This window comes from Nycticebus coucang, chromosome 3 (assembly GCF_027406575.1).
Source record: "Nycticebus coucang isolate mNycCou1 chromosome 3, mNycCou1.pri, whole genome shotgun sequence".
Lineage (NCBI taxonomy): Eukaryota > Metazoa > Chordata > Mammalia > Primates > Lorisidae > Nycticebus > Nycticebus coucang.
Genome location: NC_069782.1, coordinates 123,938,261 through 123,954,276, shown reverse-complemented (window position 1 = coordinate 123,954,276; position 16,016 = coordinate 123,938,261). Strand labels below are relative to the sequence as shown.

The window sequence follows — 16,016 nt, the reverse complement described above, 5'->3', positions numbered from 1 at the left end:
CCTTGGTAAATGTAGAATGTAAATGTTTTGGCACAGTAACTGAGATAATGCCAGAAAGGCTATGTTAACCATTGTGATGAAAATGTGTCAAATGGTCTATGAAGCGAGTGTATGATGCCCCATGATCATATCAATGTATACAGTTATGATTTAATAAAAAAAAACAAAGAATGGAAGAAAAAGTATGCAATGTACTCACCCCTACTATGAAACCAATTTATAGCATTCATATGAAAGCTGTAACCCAATTATAGTCCAAGAAGAAGTGGAAAGCAGAGAGGTAGGGGAGGGGAGAGGGGAGGGTGGGCGGAGGGAGAGTAATTGGTGGGAGTACACCTACAGTGCATCTTACAAGGGTACATGTGAAACTTACTAAATGTAGAATATAAATGTCTTAACTCAATAACTAAGAAAAGTCCATGAAAGCTATTTTAACCAGTTTGATGAAAATATTTCAAATTGTATACAAAAGCAGCACATTGTACCCCATGATTGCATTAATGTACACAGCTATGATTTAATAAAAAAAAATTTTAAAAAGAGGGTAGTGCCTGTGCCTCAGTGGGTAGGGCGCCAGCCGCATATACTGAGAGTGATGGGTTTGAACCTGGCCCCAGCTGAACTGCAACAAAAAAAAAGTATCTGGGCATTGTGGCAGGTGCCATTAGTCCCAGCTCCTCGGGAGGCTGAGGCAAGAGAATCGCCTAAGCCCAGGTGTTGGAGGTTCCTGTGAGCAGTGTGATGCCATGGCACTCTACCGAGGGCGATAAAGTGAGATTATATCTCTACAAAAAAAAAAAAAAGAAAAGAAAAGAAAAGAATGCAAAGCAGTCAGTAGTCAGCATTCAAGGTTAAGAATGAGAGAGGAGAGATTACAGACCCCAGGAAGGTTGAGTAAAGGGTAATCAGGGACATAGGGTAATGGAACATCTGAAGTGGCCAGATAACAATGCAAGTGGGAGACAGAGGGGAGAGAGCATATCTTATCTTGTCAGGCGGACATCTCAGTTTCTGTGGCCTAAGCTACTAATTAATGATCTTAGCTCCCCTGCACTGCTGATTTCCTAAGGCAGGGATAGTCATGCAGACATTCCCCTGAGTTGGGAGGTTCATGAGGAATTCAGCCTATCTACCTTCCACACTTCACTGAGCATCTGCTTAGTCCTATGGTTGTTAAAATGAGTATAATAGTAGTATGGTGGGTTTAACATGCCTTGACATGGGGAGACCTATCTGGATTATCCAAGTGGGCTCAATGTAATCACAAGAGGGCTCATAAGAGAGCAGGAAGAGAATAGGAGTCAGTAGTAGGTGTGACAACGAGTAGGAGGTGTGACTACAGAGGATAGAATCCAGAGTGATGCAAAAAAGAGTTCATGTGCCAAGGAATGCAGACAGACCTTAGAAAAAAGAAATAGGAAATTACATTCTCCCCTAGAGCCTCCAGAAGTAAGCAGCATGCCAACTCCTTCATTTTATCTCGCCTATAGGTGTTTGCTTACACCTTTGCTAACACTGCATTAGAACATCTTCATGTGTCAATTAAGAAGCTTTTTAATGTATAATGTGTAATTTTAATTTGGATCATTCCATCTATGTAATAGCCATTTCCATTTTCTCTTCTGTAATCTATTTGAATAATTTGCCTAAGTTTTCTTGGCATAAAGCTAAGTAGAAAATCAGCAAGTTCTAACACAATACGTACTGTAAGAGCACAATATTGTAAATAATCAGTTAACTCCATGTCTAAGTACACATAAATTATATTTCATATAGTGTTAATATATACTTACATGCACATATATGTATGGATGTACATGTACACGTATGGATGTATATGTTGTCTTTAAAATCTCTTTGAAATTTCAGTCGCTTCTCACGACAAAGGAGCTGAGAGAAGGGTAATGAATGGCATCAATACTCAAGTCATACACTTCAAGAAGAAGACAACCCAAGACGAGTACAGTTTGGAGTGTTAAGTTGTCCTCTTGACTTTGCTTTCGAGGCAACATGAGGCTAATGACTCCAGAACCCCACCATCGAATGACCGTCACACTTATGTTAAGTGTAAAAGAATGTAGTAGAAATGGAAAATAATAAAACCTGGTCATTTCTCTCAGGGATTTTCTTTGGGTTTGGGAAGAAAAAGAGTATCACTCAGAACACATGAGTAGCGACATGAAAGCATGTTTCCAATGTTGTAAACTAAAAGTAATAAAAATAATCTGCATCTTTATTTAGGAGAAATGAATTCCACTTTGTATTAATGACACAGCAATACCAAAGTAAGTACATAAATTCTAGTACATAGGGTTCATTTCTCCTTATCACTAATCTTACCAACATTTCCTTACAGTTCGGAGTTGCTTCTGGACACAGATTTTCCTTCAAATACACCCTCTAGTAACTTTAGGAGACACTCAGCCAAGAGACCTTCTCTACCTTCTTCTCCTATGTCCTTGTCTTTGCCTATCATTTTGAGGATAAGCATGGCTGCCTGGGACTCTATTTCCATTTATATTCTACTTGCCTTGTGCACAAAAGAAAGAAAGTCTGAAAACTCACCCAACAAATAATAATGACTTATCTTTAGAATGTGCAGGAAAATAAGTCTGAATTATCATACACTAATCATTTTCTCTGTTTTACAGTGACAACATTAGTAACTCAATATTAGGTAAGGATTATTACATGTGCCAATCAATACAAGGATTATAGACTATTCCTACTCTAATAGGTGTGTTTGAGTAGTGAAACTAAGGAAATTCTCTTAAAATGAGCTATAATGCCCACTGGATCTGGAGGGAATGTGAAGATGTGAGAGCAGAGGTCAGAGAAGGCATCTCTGATAGTGGGAAGGAGGTAAATGATGTCCTAGAGGAGAGGGATATGCAGGGGCCAGCACAGCAGCAGCCACACCATCTGCTCTGCGTCAGAAAGGAATAAAGCAGAGCTGGTAAAAAGGTGGTAGAGAAGCAAATCCATTGAAAACGGGGGTGGTGTCAAGGTCCTTAGTGTCCACCAGAGATTTCAGGTTAAAGTTCTGTAGAATGGTGGTCAGGAATAAAAACAGTTCCATGCGGGCCAGTCCTTCTCCTGCACACATCCGTTTTCCTAAAAATAACAACAGAAAGGGTAATTACTCCTTCTGTGTAGCAATGACTGTGAAAACTACTGTTTGTGACTAGAATAAAGGATACACAATAACTTTTTTATGAATTCAAGGAAGGAAGGAAGGAAGTTGTATAGGCAAATGAACAAAGAATGGACATATTTTCTGAACACCTAAGATCTCATCCTCAGGGCACCATGCATTTAACAAATATTTATTAAGTATCAACTCCATGTCAGGTACTTTATTAAATAGTATTCTATCGAAACTGCTATTTTGATGTTTTGAGTTTCTGTTTATGTTTTTTAAGAAACACGCCCAGATTCTCAGGATTCCTGTCCCTAGTCTGACATGCCATGATCTTTCTTCCACTCTTCACACCCTCTATTATCAGCACTAATCATACACATCTTCATCACTCTCCAATAAACACTGCAGTGCCGTTTTATATCATGCTGTTCCTTTGGCTGAGATGCACTTTTCTTATATTACATTCAGAACACAGCTCACATTTCATTTCCTCTTTATGCTCTTTGTAATACCCTCAAGCAATAGTCCTGTCCTCTCAGAGTTTCCTCAACATCAAATTCATGTTTTCACTGCAGCATTTGTTATGTTCTGAATGTTTCTCTCTCAAATTGATACACTGAAATAAAATCCCTCCTGAAACAGTATCAAGGGATGCCACCATATAAGATGAATAATAACGCCTGGGGACTCTGCACTTGGTAGACTAATAATGAATTATCATACACTACAAAAGAGATGCAAGGGAGCTATTTTCCCCCTCTTGCTCTTTTTGCCCTTCCACCATGGGAGGACACAAAGAGAGCATCTTCTACAGGAACAGGCCCTCACTACATAGCAACATTGCTCATGCCTTGATCATGGACTGCCCTGCCTCCAGAACTGTGAGTAATAAATTTCTGTTCTTTATAAATTACCAATCTTGGGAACTTCATTAGGGCATCGCAAACCAATGAAAATAGCAGGGATCACCTGGAATCAGACCTCTCAGTTTATTTTTGACTGTGCTAAAATGTGAGTTTTGAAGGGAGGGCACTTTCCTCATTATCTTGGTATCTACAGTGCCAGATATAAAGCAGATATAAAAAGCCACAGAATGGCCAACAAACACATGAAAAAATGTTCATCCTCCCTAATTCTTAGAGAAATGAAAATAAAATAACCATGAGATTATCACCAAACCCCAGAAAAAATAGCCCACATCACAGTGTCCCAAAGCTGCAGATGCCGGTGCAGATGTGGAGAGAAGGGAACATTTTTACACTGTTGGTGGGATTGCAAACTAATACAGTCTTTTCAATAAGAAGTATGGAAAATCCTCAAAGAAATCAAAGTAGACATTTCATTTGATCCTACAATCCATTACTAGGGATCAACAGCAGAAGGAAAAAAAACTGCTTACCATAAGGACATCTGTACTGGAATGTTTATTATAGCTCACTCACAATTGCCGAGATGTGGAATCAACCCAAGTGCCTATCAACTCACGAATGGATCAGTAAACTGCTGCGAGATATATATATACACATACTACATATGGAATGCTATTCAGGCATAAAAAAGATGGAGACTTGACTTTTTTTTATTAATCTGGATGGATTTGATGAACATTCTAATTAGTAAAGTATCATAAGATTGGAAAGGCAAGTATCCAGTGTACTAAATACTAACATGAAACCAGCAGACAAACAAATACACAATCACATTAGAGAAAAACACAATTAAACTCAAGTTGGGGCTCAGGAGAAGGAGAGAGTGGGCAAGGCTGGAGGAAGGAGAGGGATTGCTGTGTTCTCACCTAACAGGTACAATGTAAGCATGTATGGCAGACCTCCTGGGAAAGGGCACACAGACAACTTGGACTTTACCAAACAAATGCAAACAATGTAACTAAATCATCTACACCCTCATACTAAACTGAAGAGAAAAAAATTGAAAAATGCAACAGAATATAGAATGGGGGTTGCATGTCCAGAGACTCAGCACACATACCACAGCTATGGGGAAACAATATCCAAGATAGCTAAGCATGACAGGACAAGGAACAGAATGCTCTGTAATCACCACAGAGTAGCCAGCCACATTCCTGATGTTTTCCTGACTCCATGGTTCTTAGGGAGAGACATCTTTGATTTAGAGGGATGTCCTGCTCCTCTGGTTCATTACCTTCTTAAAAATTCCCTGCCTTCTTCCCATTCTATTTTCTCTGCCTCCTTTGAGGCAGCTTAAATGTCCTTTCTGCTATGAGAACAGAATTGCTTCCTCCATTTTACGCCTCAGAGTGGGATGTGAGAGGGCAGGGCAGGCATCTTCTCTCTCTGTCCCCTACACCCGTAGCCTGTGCATTTCTCGCTCACAGCCCCAGTCATACTGAATTATAATGAGCACATTTACTCATCTACTTCCCTAACTTGGGAGTGAGTTCTTAAGACTCCCTCTTGTGCCTGAGCTTATTTGTATCCTCAGAGCTCACCTGGGGATGAGAACACCACATAGAAGACACTCAATGGAGCTTTGGAGGTAGATGCCTTTCTCATGGTAAGTAAGTAAGGGATAAATGAGTTATTTCAGGTTTTTTCACATTAGTATGAGGGTATATATGATTAGGTTACATTGTTTGCATTTGTAGAGTCAAGTCCAAATTGTAGTCCTGTTCTTCCCCCAGGAAGTGTGAAATACACCCCTACATTGTACCTGTTAAGTAGGAACTTACCAAACCACCCCTCCCCCTCCCTCCGTCTTGAATTTGTGTTTTTCTCTCATGTGGGATGTAGTTGTTTCAACTTAGTTTTCAGGACATGGGATGCTTGCTTTTTCATTCTTCAGATACGTTGGGGACTCTGCATCTTTTTTAATTACCTGGAAGGATAATTGAGTTCTAAGTTTTTGTAGGATTTCCTTGGTACCTTAGTTATGTACCTAGTGGCAGAATTCAACCAACCTATACTTCAGCTGGGAGAAACTGGGTCAACTCCCCCAAACCCATCTAATCTGGCCCAACAGCAAGGAAGTATCCTGAGGTGGGGAGCACATGGGCACAGGGAGTGATGCTCTGATCATGTACAAGGAGCAATTAATTATGTCAAATCCAGAAGAGACACCATGGAAATTCCAACTGATCCCCCAAACAATCTTATTCTCTGAAGTACAAATGTAAATAAATTTCTATTACCTGCTGAGAAAGGCATGAAGTAGTCACTTTTCTTAAAGTTGCTACTCGCATCCAGAAAGTGGTCTGGGTCAAACTTTTCTGGGTTGGGGAATTCCTTGCAGTCATGCAGCACAGATGTTAGGGATGTTAATATGGTTGTGCCCTGGAAACCACAAACATAAATAAACCAAGTTATAAAGAAGTCATGCAACTGGAAGAAACAATGGTAATTGCCTGGTTAATTCTTTTGATCTGTCTATGAGGAAGTGCTGTAACGTTTCCAGACAGTACACTTCCAACCAGACAGACCTAGTAATAAAAGACACGAAGTTAAAGCGAGCGTCAGTGATCTTGATAAAGTAGGCTCCAATCACATTTGAAGTATTTGGTACTCTGGTACTTTGGTGCTAAACCTTCTGAATTTTTTCACCGTATAATAAATTTTGGACATGAGTGACTATCCCCACTTGCTGCTCTATTTCATCATTTCAGTTTTGACATATATTTCATATGTAGAGCATGCTTTAAAAGGAAAGCCTCTCTTGGCAGTTGAAATGTCTACATTTTCTGTTCAGAGGGCATTTATAATCATCATATGTTGTAATTTTAAAAATCACCGTCTGCAATAGTAACAACAAATATGTTAAGTGTAAAACGGTGTTCATCATTGCCATGTAGTTTGATGGTCTTCATTATGGGAAAGATATTCATTACAAATCAGTCCTACCTTTAAAACACAGAAAGAAATGATGAAATGAGAAAAATCATCACTTTGTAAGAATTCAGGTCAGGATTTTCATTTCAGACAAGGATCTTCAATTAAAGCTCAAACTTCAGAGTGCATGGTTTAGGAAGGACTTTTTTTTTTTTTTCGTAGAGACAGAGTCTCACTTTATGGCCCTCGGTAGAGTGCCGTGGCCTCACACAGCTCACAGCAACCTCCAACTCCTGGGCTTAAGCGATTCTCTTGCCTCAGCCTCCCGAGCAGCTGGGACTACAGGCGCCCGCCACAACGCCCGGCTATTTTTTTTTTGTTGCAGTTTGGCCGGGGCCGGACTTGAACCCGCCACCCTCGGTATATGGGGCCGTCGCCTTACCAACTGAGCCACAGGCGCCACCCGGTTTAGGAAGGACTTTTACACAGTCTTAATGGACCTTGCCATAGATTTTTATTCATTATATGTGATAAGCAGAAATTCTACAAAGGAGAGATCTTTCAGATACCATTTTATTACTAAGGAACTTTGTATAACCAAGGGCATAAGACCTTGCAACCTAACAAAATTTATTGATTTGTTCTCCTTGAAAATACAACTTTGGGTTATACTTTTTTTAATTTTAGTAATAATATGGCCTGTTTTTAATGGAAGAGAGTAGTAGGTAGCATAGCATCTAGAACGTCTAAATGAATATGGAAACCATGTGTTAGAAGGCATCATACAGCTGCTAAGACAAAAATTGTTCTCAAGAGTCTAAATGGATGGGGCAGTGCCTGTGGCTCAAAGGAGTAGGGCACCACCTCCATATACTGGAGGTGGCAGGTTCAAACAAGGCCCTGGCCAAAAACTGCAAAAAAAAAAAAAAAAAAATCTAGCGATGGGAAAACATCAGAGAGGTAAGTTAGTGGCTATAGTTAATTCCAACTGTGTTTACATCATGTTCAACTCTGAATCAGGGTAAGAGTTCTTACATTATTATGACTGCCTAAGAGAGAGGAATGAATCTTTTCTTGAAGGAGATAAATATCTCTGGTACTCTACATGTTTACATTTTTGATATTTGGTATTTTACCAAAAATTATTAAGCATTTCAAAGATACAACTAAGTGGTCCAAGAAAAAAAATGGGGAAGGAAAGGAAATAAACACAGACCCACATATAGGAATGTTTCTTCCTAATTTCATGAGCCACCATTATCTTGGCATCAGAAGTCTGACCAGAAAATTTTGAAGAAGTAAAAACACAGATCAAAATACATCATAAATACAAATACAGAAGTCCTGAATAAAATGAAGCACATCAAATCCAACTATGTCGACGTGTGTGTGTTTAAAACCGAAGGTAGAGAAAACATATACTATCGTTCCAATAAATGCAGAAAATCAATTTGATAAAATTAGACACAAATTTATGACAAAAATTCATATAAAAATAAGAGAAGAGTGCAAGCTTTCCTAATCTAATGAAGAATATATACCTAAATCAATTTAAAGCATCATTTTCAGCAGTGAGTTGTTAAACCTCCACCCTTTATTGCAGATAATAAATGAAACAAGGATGCCCGCTATCACCAATTCTGTTCAACACCATCCTGGAAATACCAGCCAGTGCAAAAATATAATAAGCAGAAATTAAGGACACAAGAATTGGAAAATGAGAAATAAAACAAATATGTACATGGTATTAGCCTAGATAGCCAAATAATGTACATGGAAATTCCCCATGAATCCACAGTCAAATTAGCAATGATTAGTCAATTTAGAAAAGAGCTGGATTTATGTTATAATAATGCTAAAATCAATTATATAATATATCCGCTTGCTAATAGTATGTACAAAGAAATAGAAAAGGCATTTTATAAATGTATAACAATAAAAATAATAATTATCTAGAAAAATGTTCCCAAAGTTTTTGCAAACCACTGCACTGAAAATAAATATTACTAAGAAAATAAAAGACAACCCAAATAGCCAGGCGGAGCAAGATGGCAGCCGAGTAACAGCTTCCTTGCATCTGGGCACCGTGAGTCTGGGGAAATAGGACTCCAGGCATCTCTGGCTGGTGGGATCTGCCTATCATCACCCCTGAGAGGATACAGGGAGTCAGCGAGAGACTTCTGGACCCCAAGAGGAGGACTAAAACAGTGGAAAACTGGCAAGTGGTCGTGTGTGTTCAATCCGTCTAAACCCGCCCGCAACTGTAAGTTCAGTAGCAGCGAGACTGCAAACCAGAAAGGCCTTACCTGTGAACTGTTTTGGTGTCTTTGGACTTGACACTCAGCTGAACTGCGTAGGGGAGAGCCTGAGCGGGAGTGCGGAGAACGTTGGCCTTTGTCTAGGGCCCCAGTCTGAGCCGCTGAGCCAGACGGAGCTAATAGTGTTTGGCTCTGGGTCACAGGCAGCCATTGTGAGCGATCTGCCCCGGCAAGCTCCGCCCTCAGGGTAGCAGAGCTAGAATTGGGTGGGAGCTGGTAACCCAGCGACCAAGTAGCCTAAGGGCGGGGTCTGAGCCGCCTGGCAGTCCTAACCCTCGGGGGCAGAGGGAGACCAGTTTTGGCACACAGGGTAAGTGGATAGCCACTTCAGCAGTGATTCCAGCGACAAGCGCTTCCCTGGGAAAGCTTCCGCTCAGCAAGTGAACAAGTTCAAAGGGCCTTTTAAGTGGGCTGAAGAGAGATTTAGGGTGTCTACCTGCTGGGGTATGAGAAACTTGCAGCCTCCAGTCGTATCAGAACTGTGATTAACATCTCATACCCCAGAAGACAACATGTTGCACAGACAATATTCAATAACATATACATACTACTTTGTTTTTGGTTGTGTTCTTTTTTTTTTTTTTGGTTTGGTTTTTTTTTTGTTGTTTATTTTGATGTTGTTGATTGTTGTTTTGTTTTTTAAGTTCAACCTTTTCCATACAGATCCTTTTTCTTTCTCAATTTTTCTAGTTTAATTATAATTTCCCATTGCTGCCTATTTCAATGATTAGAACTTCATTTTTGTTAGTGTTTCTACCGCTATTATTTGGTTTTCCACCCAATTTTATCCCGTAAAGTTTTCTGTTTGCTTGTTTTGGTTTGATTTATAGCATTTTTGTCTTTCCTCTCTACTTGGTGGAGGTGGGGTACTGTGTCTGATCAGGTTAGCAAAGAGCTGCTGACCTCAAGGGAACTGCCCAACTGGGCACCCCCAGAAGTTGTTTTTTTTTTTTTTAAGGTTGTATCAAAGTACCCTACTGTACTATATTGCTCTGTCTCCCTCTTTCTGTGCCTCTCTTCTTTTTGTCAATATTCCTTTTACCCACCCCCTCTCCTTTCTCTATTTTTCTTTTTTTTTCTTCTCACTCAGTCCTCCTTTATTTCATCCCTTTTTTGCTCTTCAACCTTCTCACCCTTCCGCTCCCGTAACCCTTAGTCCACAGGCACGAGAACTTAAAGAGCAAGGGGAAGTGAAAGGAAAATTAGGGCAAGGAAACAGATAAAAGAAATCACTCATGAGGAAGAATCAGCAGAAAACTCCAGGCAACATGAAGAACCAGTCCAGAACAACCCCGCCAAGGGACCATGAGGTAGCTACTGCAGAGGATTCCACCTATAAAGAAATGTTAGGAATGACAGAAAGGGAATTTAGAATACACATGATGAAAACAATAAAAGAAATGATGGAAACAATGAAGGAAACTGCTAATAAAGTGGAAAATAACCAAAAGGAAATTCAAAAACAGAATCAAATAAGAGATGAACGATACGAAGAATATAAAAAGGATATAGCAGAGCTGAAGGAAATGAAACAGTCAATCAGGGAACTTAAAGATGCAATGCAAAGTATCAGCAACAGGTTAGACCATGCAGAAGAAAGAATTTCAGAGGTAGAAGACAAAGTTTTTGAGATAACTCAGATAGTAAAAGAGGCAGAAGAGAGAGAAAGCAGAACGTTCACTGTCAGAATTATGGGACTTTATGAAGCGTTCCAACATACGAGTTATAGGAATTCCAGAAGGGGAAGAAGAATACCCCAGAGGAATTGAAGCCATACTAGAGAATATTATAAAAGAAAATTTCCCAAATATCACCAAAGATTCTGACATACTGCTTTCAGAAGGCTATCGGACCCCAGGTCGCCTCGACTCTAACCGAGCTTCTCCAAGACACATTGTGATGAACCTGTCCAAAGTCAAGACAAAAGAAAAGATTCTGCAAGCTGCCAGGAGTAAGCGCCAGTTGACCTACAGGGGCAAATCCATCAGAGTGACCGCAGACTTCTCTAATGAAACTTTCCAAGCAAGAAGACAATGGTCATCTACCTTTAATCTACTTAAACAGAACAATTTCCAGCCCAGAATTCTGTACACTGCTAAGCTAAGCTTCAAAATTGATGGAGAAATCAAATCATTTACGGATATACAAACATTGAGGAAATTCGCCACAACAAGACTAGCTCTACTGGAAATACTTCAACCTGTTCTGCACACTGACCACCACAATGGATCAGCAGAAAAATAAGAACTCAGAAATTAAAGGACAGAACCTAACCTCCACACTGATGCAAAAGATAAAACTAAGCAATGGACTCTCACCAAATAAGATGAATAGAATACTACCACACTTATCAATTATCTCTATAAATGTTAATGGCTTGAATTCCCCACTGAGGGACATAGATTGGTTGACTGGATTAAAAAACACAAGCCATCCATTTGCTGTCTGCAAGAAACACACCTGGCTTCAAAAGACAAATTAAAGCTCCGAGTCAAGGGTTGGAAGACAATTTTTCAGGCAAATGGAATTCAGAAGAAAAGAGGAGTTGCAATCTTATTTTCAGATACATGTGGATTTAAAGCAACTAAAGTCAAAAAAGACAAAGATGGTCACTTTATATTGGTCAAGGGAAAAATACAACAAGAAGACATTTCAATTCTAAATATTTATGCACCCAATTTAAATGCTCCCAGATTCTTGAAACAGACCTTACTCAGTCTGAGTAATATGATATCTGATAATACCATAATAACAGGGGACCTTAACACTCCTCTGACAGAGCTGGACAGATCCTCTAAACAGAAATTAAACAAGGATATAAGAGATTTAAATGAGACCCTAGAACAACTGCGCTTGATAGATGCATATAGAACACTCCATCCCAAAGATAAAGAATATACATTCTTCTCATCACCTCATGGAACATTCTCCAAAATTGATCATATCCTGGGACACAAAACAAATATCAACAGAATCAAAAGAATTGAAATTTTACCTTGTATGTTCTCAGACCATAAGGCACTAAAGGTGGAACTCAACTCTAACAAAAATGCTCGACCCCACCCAAAGGCATGGAAATTAAACAATCTTCTGTTGAGTAACAGATGGGTGCAGGAAGAAATAAAACAGGAAATCATTAACTTCCTTGAGCATAACAACAATGAAGACACAAGCTACCAGAACCTGTGGGATACTGCAAAAGCAGTTTTGAGAGGAAAATTCATCGCTTTAGATGCCTGCATTCGAAAAACAGAAAGAGAGCGCATCAACAATCTCACAAGAGATCTTATGGAATTGGAAAAAGAAGAACAATCTAAGCCTAAACTCAGTAGAAGAAAAGAAATATCCAAAATCAAATCAGAGATCAATGAAATTGAAAACAAAAGAATCATTCAGAAAATTAATGAAACAAGGAGGTGGTTTTTTGAAAAAATAAATAAAATAGATAAACCATTGGCCAGACTAACGAGGAATAGAAAAGTAAAATCTCTAGTAACCTCAATCAGAAATGATAAAGGGGAAATAACAACTGATCCCACAGAGATACAAGAGATCATCTCTGAATACTACCAGAAACTCTATGCCCAGAAATTTGACAATGTGAAAGAAATGGATCAATATTTGGAATCACACCCTCTCCCTAGACTCAGCCAGGAAGAAATAGAGCTCCTGAACAGACCAATTTCAAGCACTGAGATCAAAGAAACAATAAAAAAGCTTCCAACCAAAAAATGCCCTGGTCCAGATGGCTTCACTCCAGAATTCTATCAAACCTTCAAGGAAGAGCTTATTCCTGTACTGCAGAAATTATGCCAAAAAATTGAGGAAGAAGGAATCTTCCCCAACACATTCTATGAAGCAAACATCACCTGATACCAAAACCAGGGAAAGACCCAAACAAAAAGGAGAATTTCAGACCAATCTCACAATCTCACTCATGAATATAGATGCAAAAATTCTCAACAAAATCCTAGCCAATAGATTACAGCTTATCATCAAAAAAGTCATTCATCATGATCAAGTAGGCTTCATCCCAGGGATGCAAGGCTGGTTTAACATACGCAAGTCTATAAACGTTATCCACCATATTAATTAAGGCAAAAATAAAGATCACATGATCCTCTCAATAGATGCAGAAAAAGCATTTGATAAAATCCAGCATCCTTTTCTTATTAGAACACTGAAGAGTATAGGCATAGGTGGCACATTTCTAAAACTGATTGAAGCTATCTATGACAAACCAACAGCCAATATTTTACTGAATGGAGTAAAACTGAAAGCTTTTCCTCTTAGAACTGGAACCAGACAAGGTTGTCCTCTGTCACCTTTACTATTCAACATAGTGCTGGAAGTTCTAGCCAATACAATTAGGCAAGACAAGGAAATAAAGGGAATCCAAATGGGAACAGAGGAGGTCAAACTCTCCCTCTTTGCTGATGACATGATCTTATACTTAGAGAACCCCAAAGACTCAACCACAAGACTCCTAGAAGTCATCAAAAAATACAGTAATGTTTCAGGATATAAAATCAATGTCCACAAGTCAGTAGCCTTTGTGTACACCAATAAAAGTCAAGATGAGAAGCTAATTAAGGACACAACTCCCTTCACCATAGTTTCAAAGAAAATGAAATACCTAGGAATATACCTAACGAAGGAGGTGAAGGATCTCTATAAAGAAAACTATGAAATCCTCAGAAATGAAAAAGCAGAGGATATTAACAAATGGAAGAACATACCATGCTCATGGATGGGAAAATCAACATTGTTAAAATGTCTATACTTCCCAAAGCAATCTACCTATTCAATGCCATTCCTATCAAAATACCAACATTGTACTTTCAAGATTTGGAAAAAATGATTCTGTGTTTTGTATGGAACCGGAAGAAACCCTGTATAGCTAAGGCAGTTCTCTGTAACAAAAATAAAGCTGGGGGCATCAGCATACCAGATTTTAGTCTGTACTACAAAGCCATAGTGCTCAAGACAGCATGGTACTGGCACAAAAACAGAGACATAGACACTTGGAATCGAATTGAAAACCAAGAAATGAAACTAACATTTTACAACCACCTAATCTTTGATAAACCAAACAAGAACATACCTTGGGGGAAAGACTCCCTATTCAATAAATGGTGTTGGGAGAACTGGATGTCTACATGTAAAAGACTGAAACTGGACCCACACCTTTCCCCACTCACAAAAATTGATTCAAGATGGATAAAGGACTTAAATTTAAGGCATGAAACAATAAAAATCCTCCAAGAAAGCATAGGAAAAACACTGGAAGATATTGGCCTGGGGAAAGACTTCATGAAGAAGACTGCCATGGCAATTGCAACAACAACAAAAATAAACAAATGGGACTTCATTGAACTGAAAAGCTTCTGTACAGCTAAGGAGACAATAACCAAAGCAAAGAGACAACCTACAGAATGGGAAAGGATATTTGCATATTTTCAATCAGACAAAAGCTTGATAACTAGGATCTATAGAGAACTCAAATTAATCCACATGAAAAAAGCCAACAATCCCATATATCAATGGGCAAGAGACATGAATAGAACTTTCTCTAAAGACGACAGACGAATGGCTAACAAACACATGAAAAAATGTTCATCATCTCTATATATTAGAGAAATGCAAATCAAAACAACCCTGAGATATCATCTAACCCCAGTGAGAATGGCCCACATCACCAAATCTCAAAACTGCAGATGCTGGCGTGGATGTGGAGAGAAGGGAACACTTTTACACTGCTGGTGGGACTGCAAACTAGTACAACCTTTCTGGAAGCAAGTATGGAGAAACCTCAAAGCACTCAAGCTAGACCTCCCATTTGATCCTGCAATCCCATTACTGGGCATCTACCCAGAAGGACAAAAATCCTTTTATCATAAGGACACTTGTACTAGACTCTTTATTGCAGCTCAATTTACAATCGCCAAAATGTGGAAACAGCCTAAATGCCCACCAACCCAGGAATGGATTAACAAGCTGTGGTATATGTACACCATGGAATACCATTCAGCCATTAAAAAAAATGGAGACTTGGGTGGCACCTGTGGCTCAAGGAGTAGGGCACTGGTCCCATATGCCGGAGGTGGCAGGTTCAAACCCAGCCCCGGCCAAAAAAACCACAAAAAAAAAAAAAAAAATGGAGACTTTACATCCTTCATATTAACCTGGATGGACGTGGAAGACATTATTCTTAGTAAAGCATCACAAGAATGGAGAAGCATGAATCCTATGTACTCAATTTTGATATGAGGACAATTAATGACAATTATGGTTATGGGGGGGACAGAAAGAGGGAAGGAGGGGGGGGGAGGGGCCTTGGTGTGTGTCACACTTTATGGGGGCAAGACATGATTGCAAGAGGGACTTTACCTAACAATTCTAATCAGTGTAACCCGGCTTATTGTACCCTCAATGAATCCCCAACAATAAAAAAAAAAAAAGACAACCCAAATAAATTACAAGCATAAACTTATTCATGGATAGAAAGATTCAATGTGTCAAGCTATAATTTTTTTCCAAATTGATCTATACATTAAATATCCTTTTGTTAGGCTTAACCAAGACCAAATAATGATATGTGGTTCATCTCTAGATTCTCTATTCTATTCCATATATCTACATCTCTATTTTTGTGCCAGTACCATGATGTTTTGATCACAACAGATTTGCATTATAACCTGAAGTCTGGTAGCAGATGCCTCAAGATTTGTTTTTATTTCTAAGTACTATATT

At 39.0% G+C, this 16,016-nt stretch overlaps 1 protein-coding gene across 1 annotated transcript in view; it reads right to left on the bottom strand.

Annotated features, from left to right (window-relative positions):
• Nucleotides 1-2,212: 2,212 nt before the first annotated feature.
• LOC128580648 (cytochrome P450 2C19) overlaps nt 2,213-16,016 on the bottom strand; it is a 33,322-nt gene continuing 19,518 nt past the window's right edge. The window contains exons 8-9 of the mRNA XM_053582779.1: nt 6,312-6,453; nt 2,213-3,114 (exon numbers count right to left, since the gene is read on the bottom strand). Coding sequence (XP_053438754.1) covers nt 2,933-3,114; nt 6,312-6,453 — 324 coding nt within the window. The 3' untranslated portion in view covers nt 2,213-2,932. The remainder of the gene's footprint in view (nt 3,115-6,311; nt 6,454-16,016) is intronic.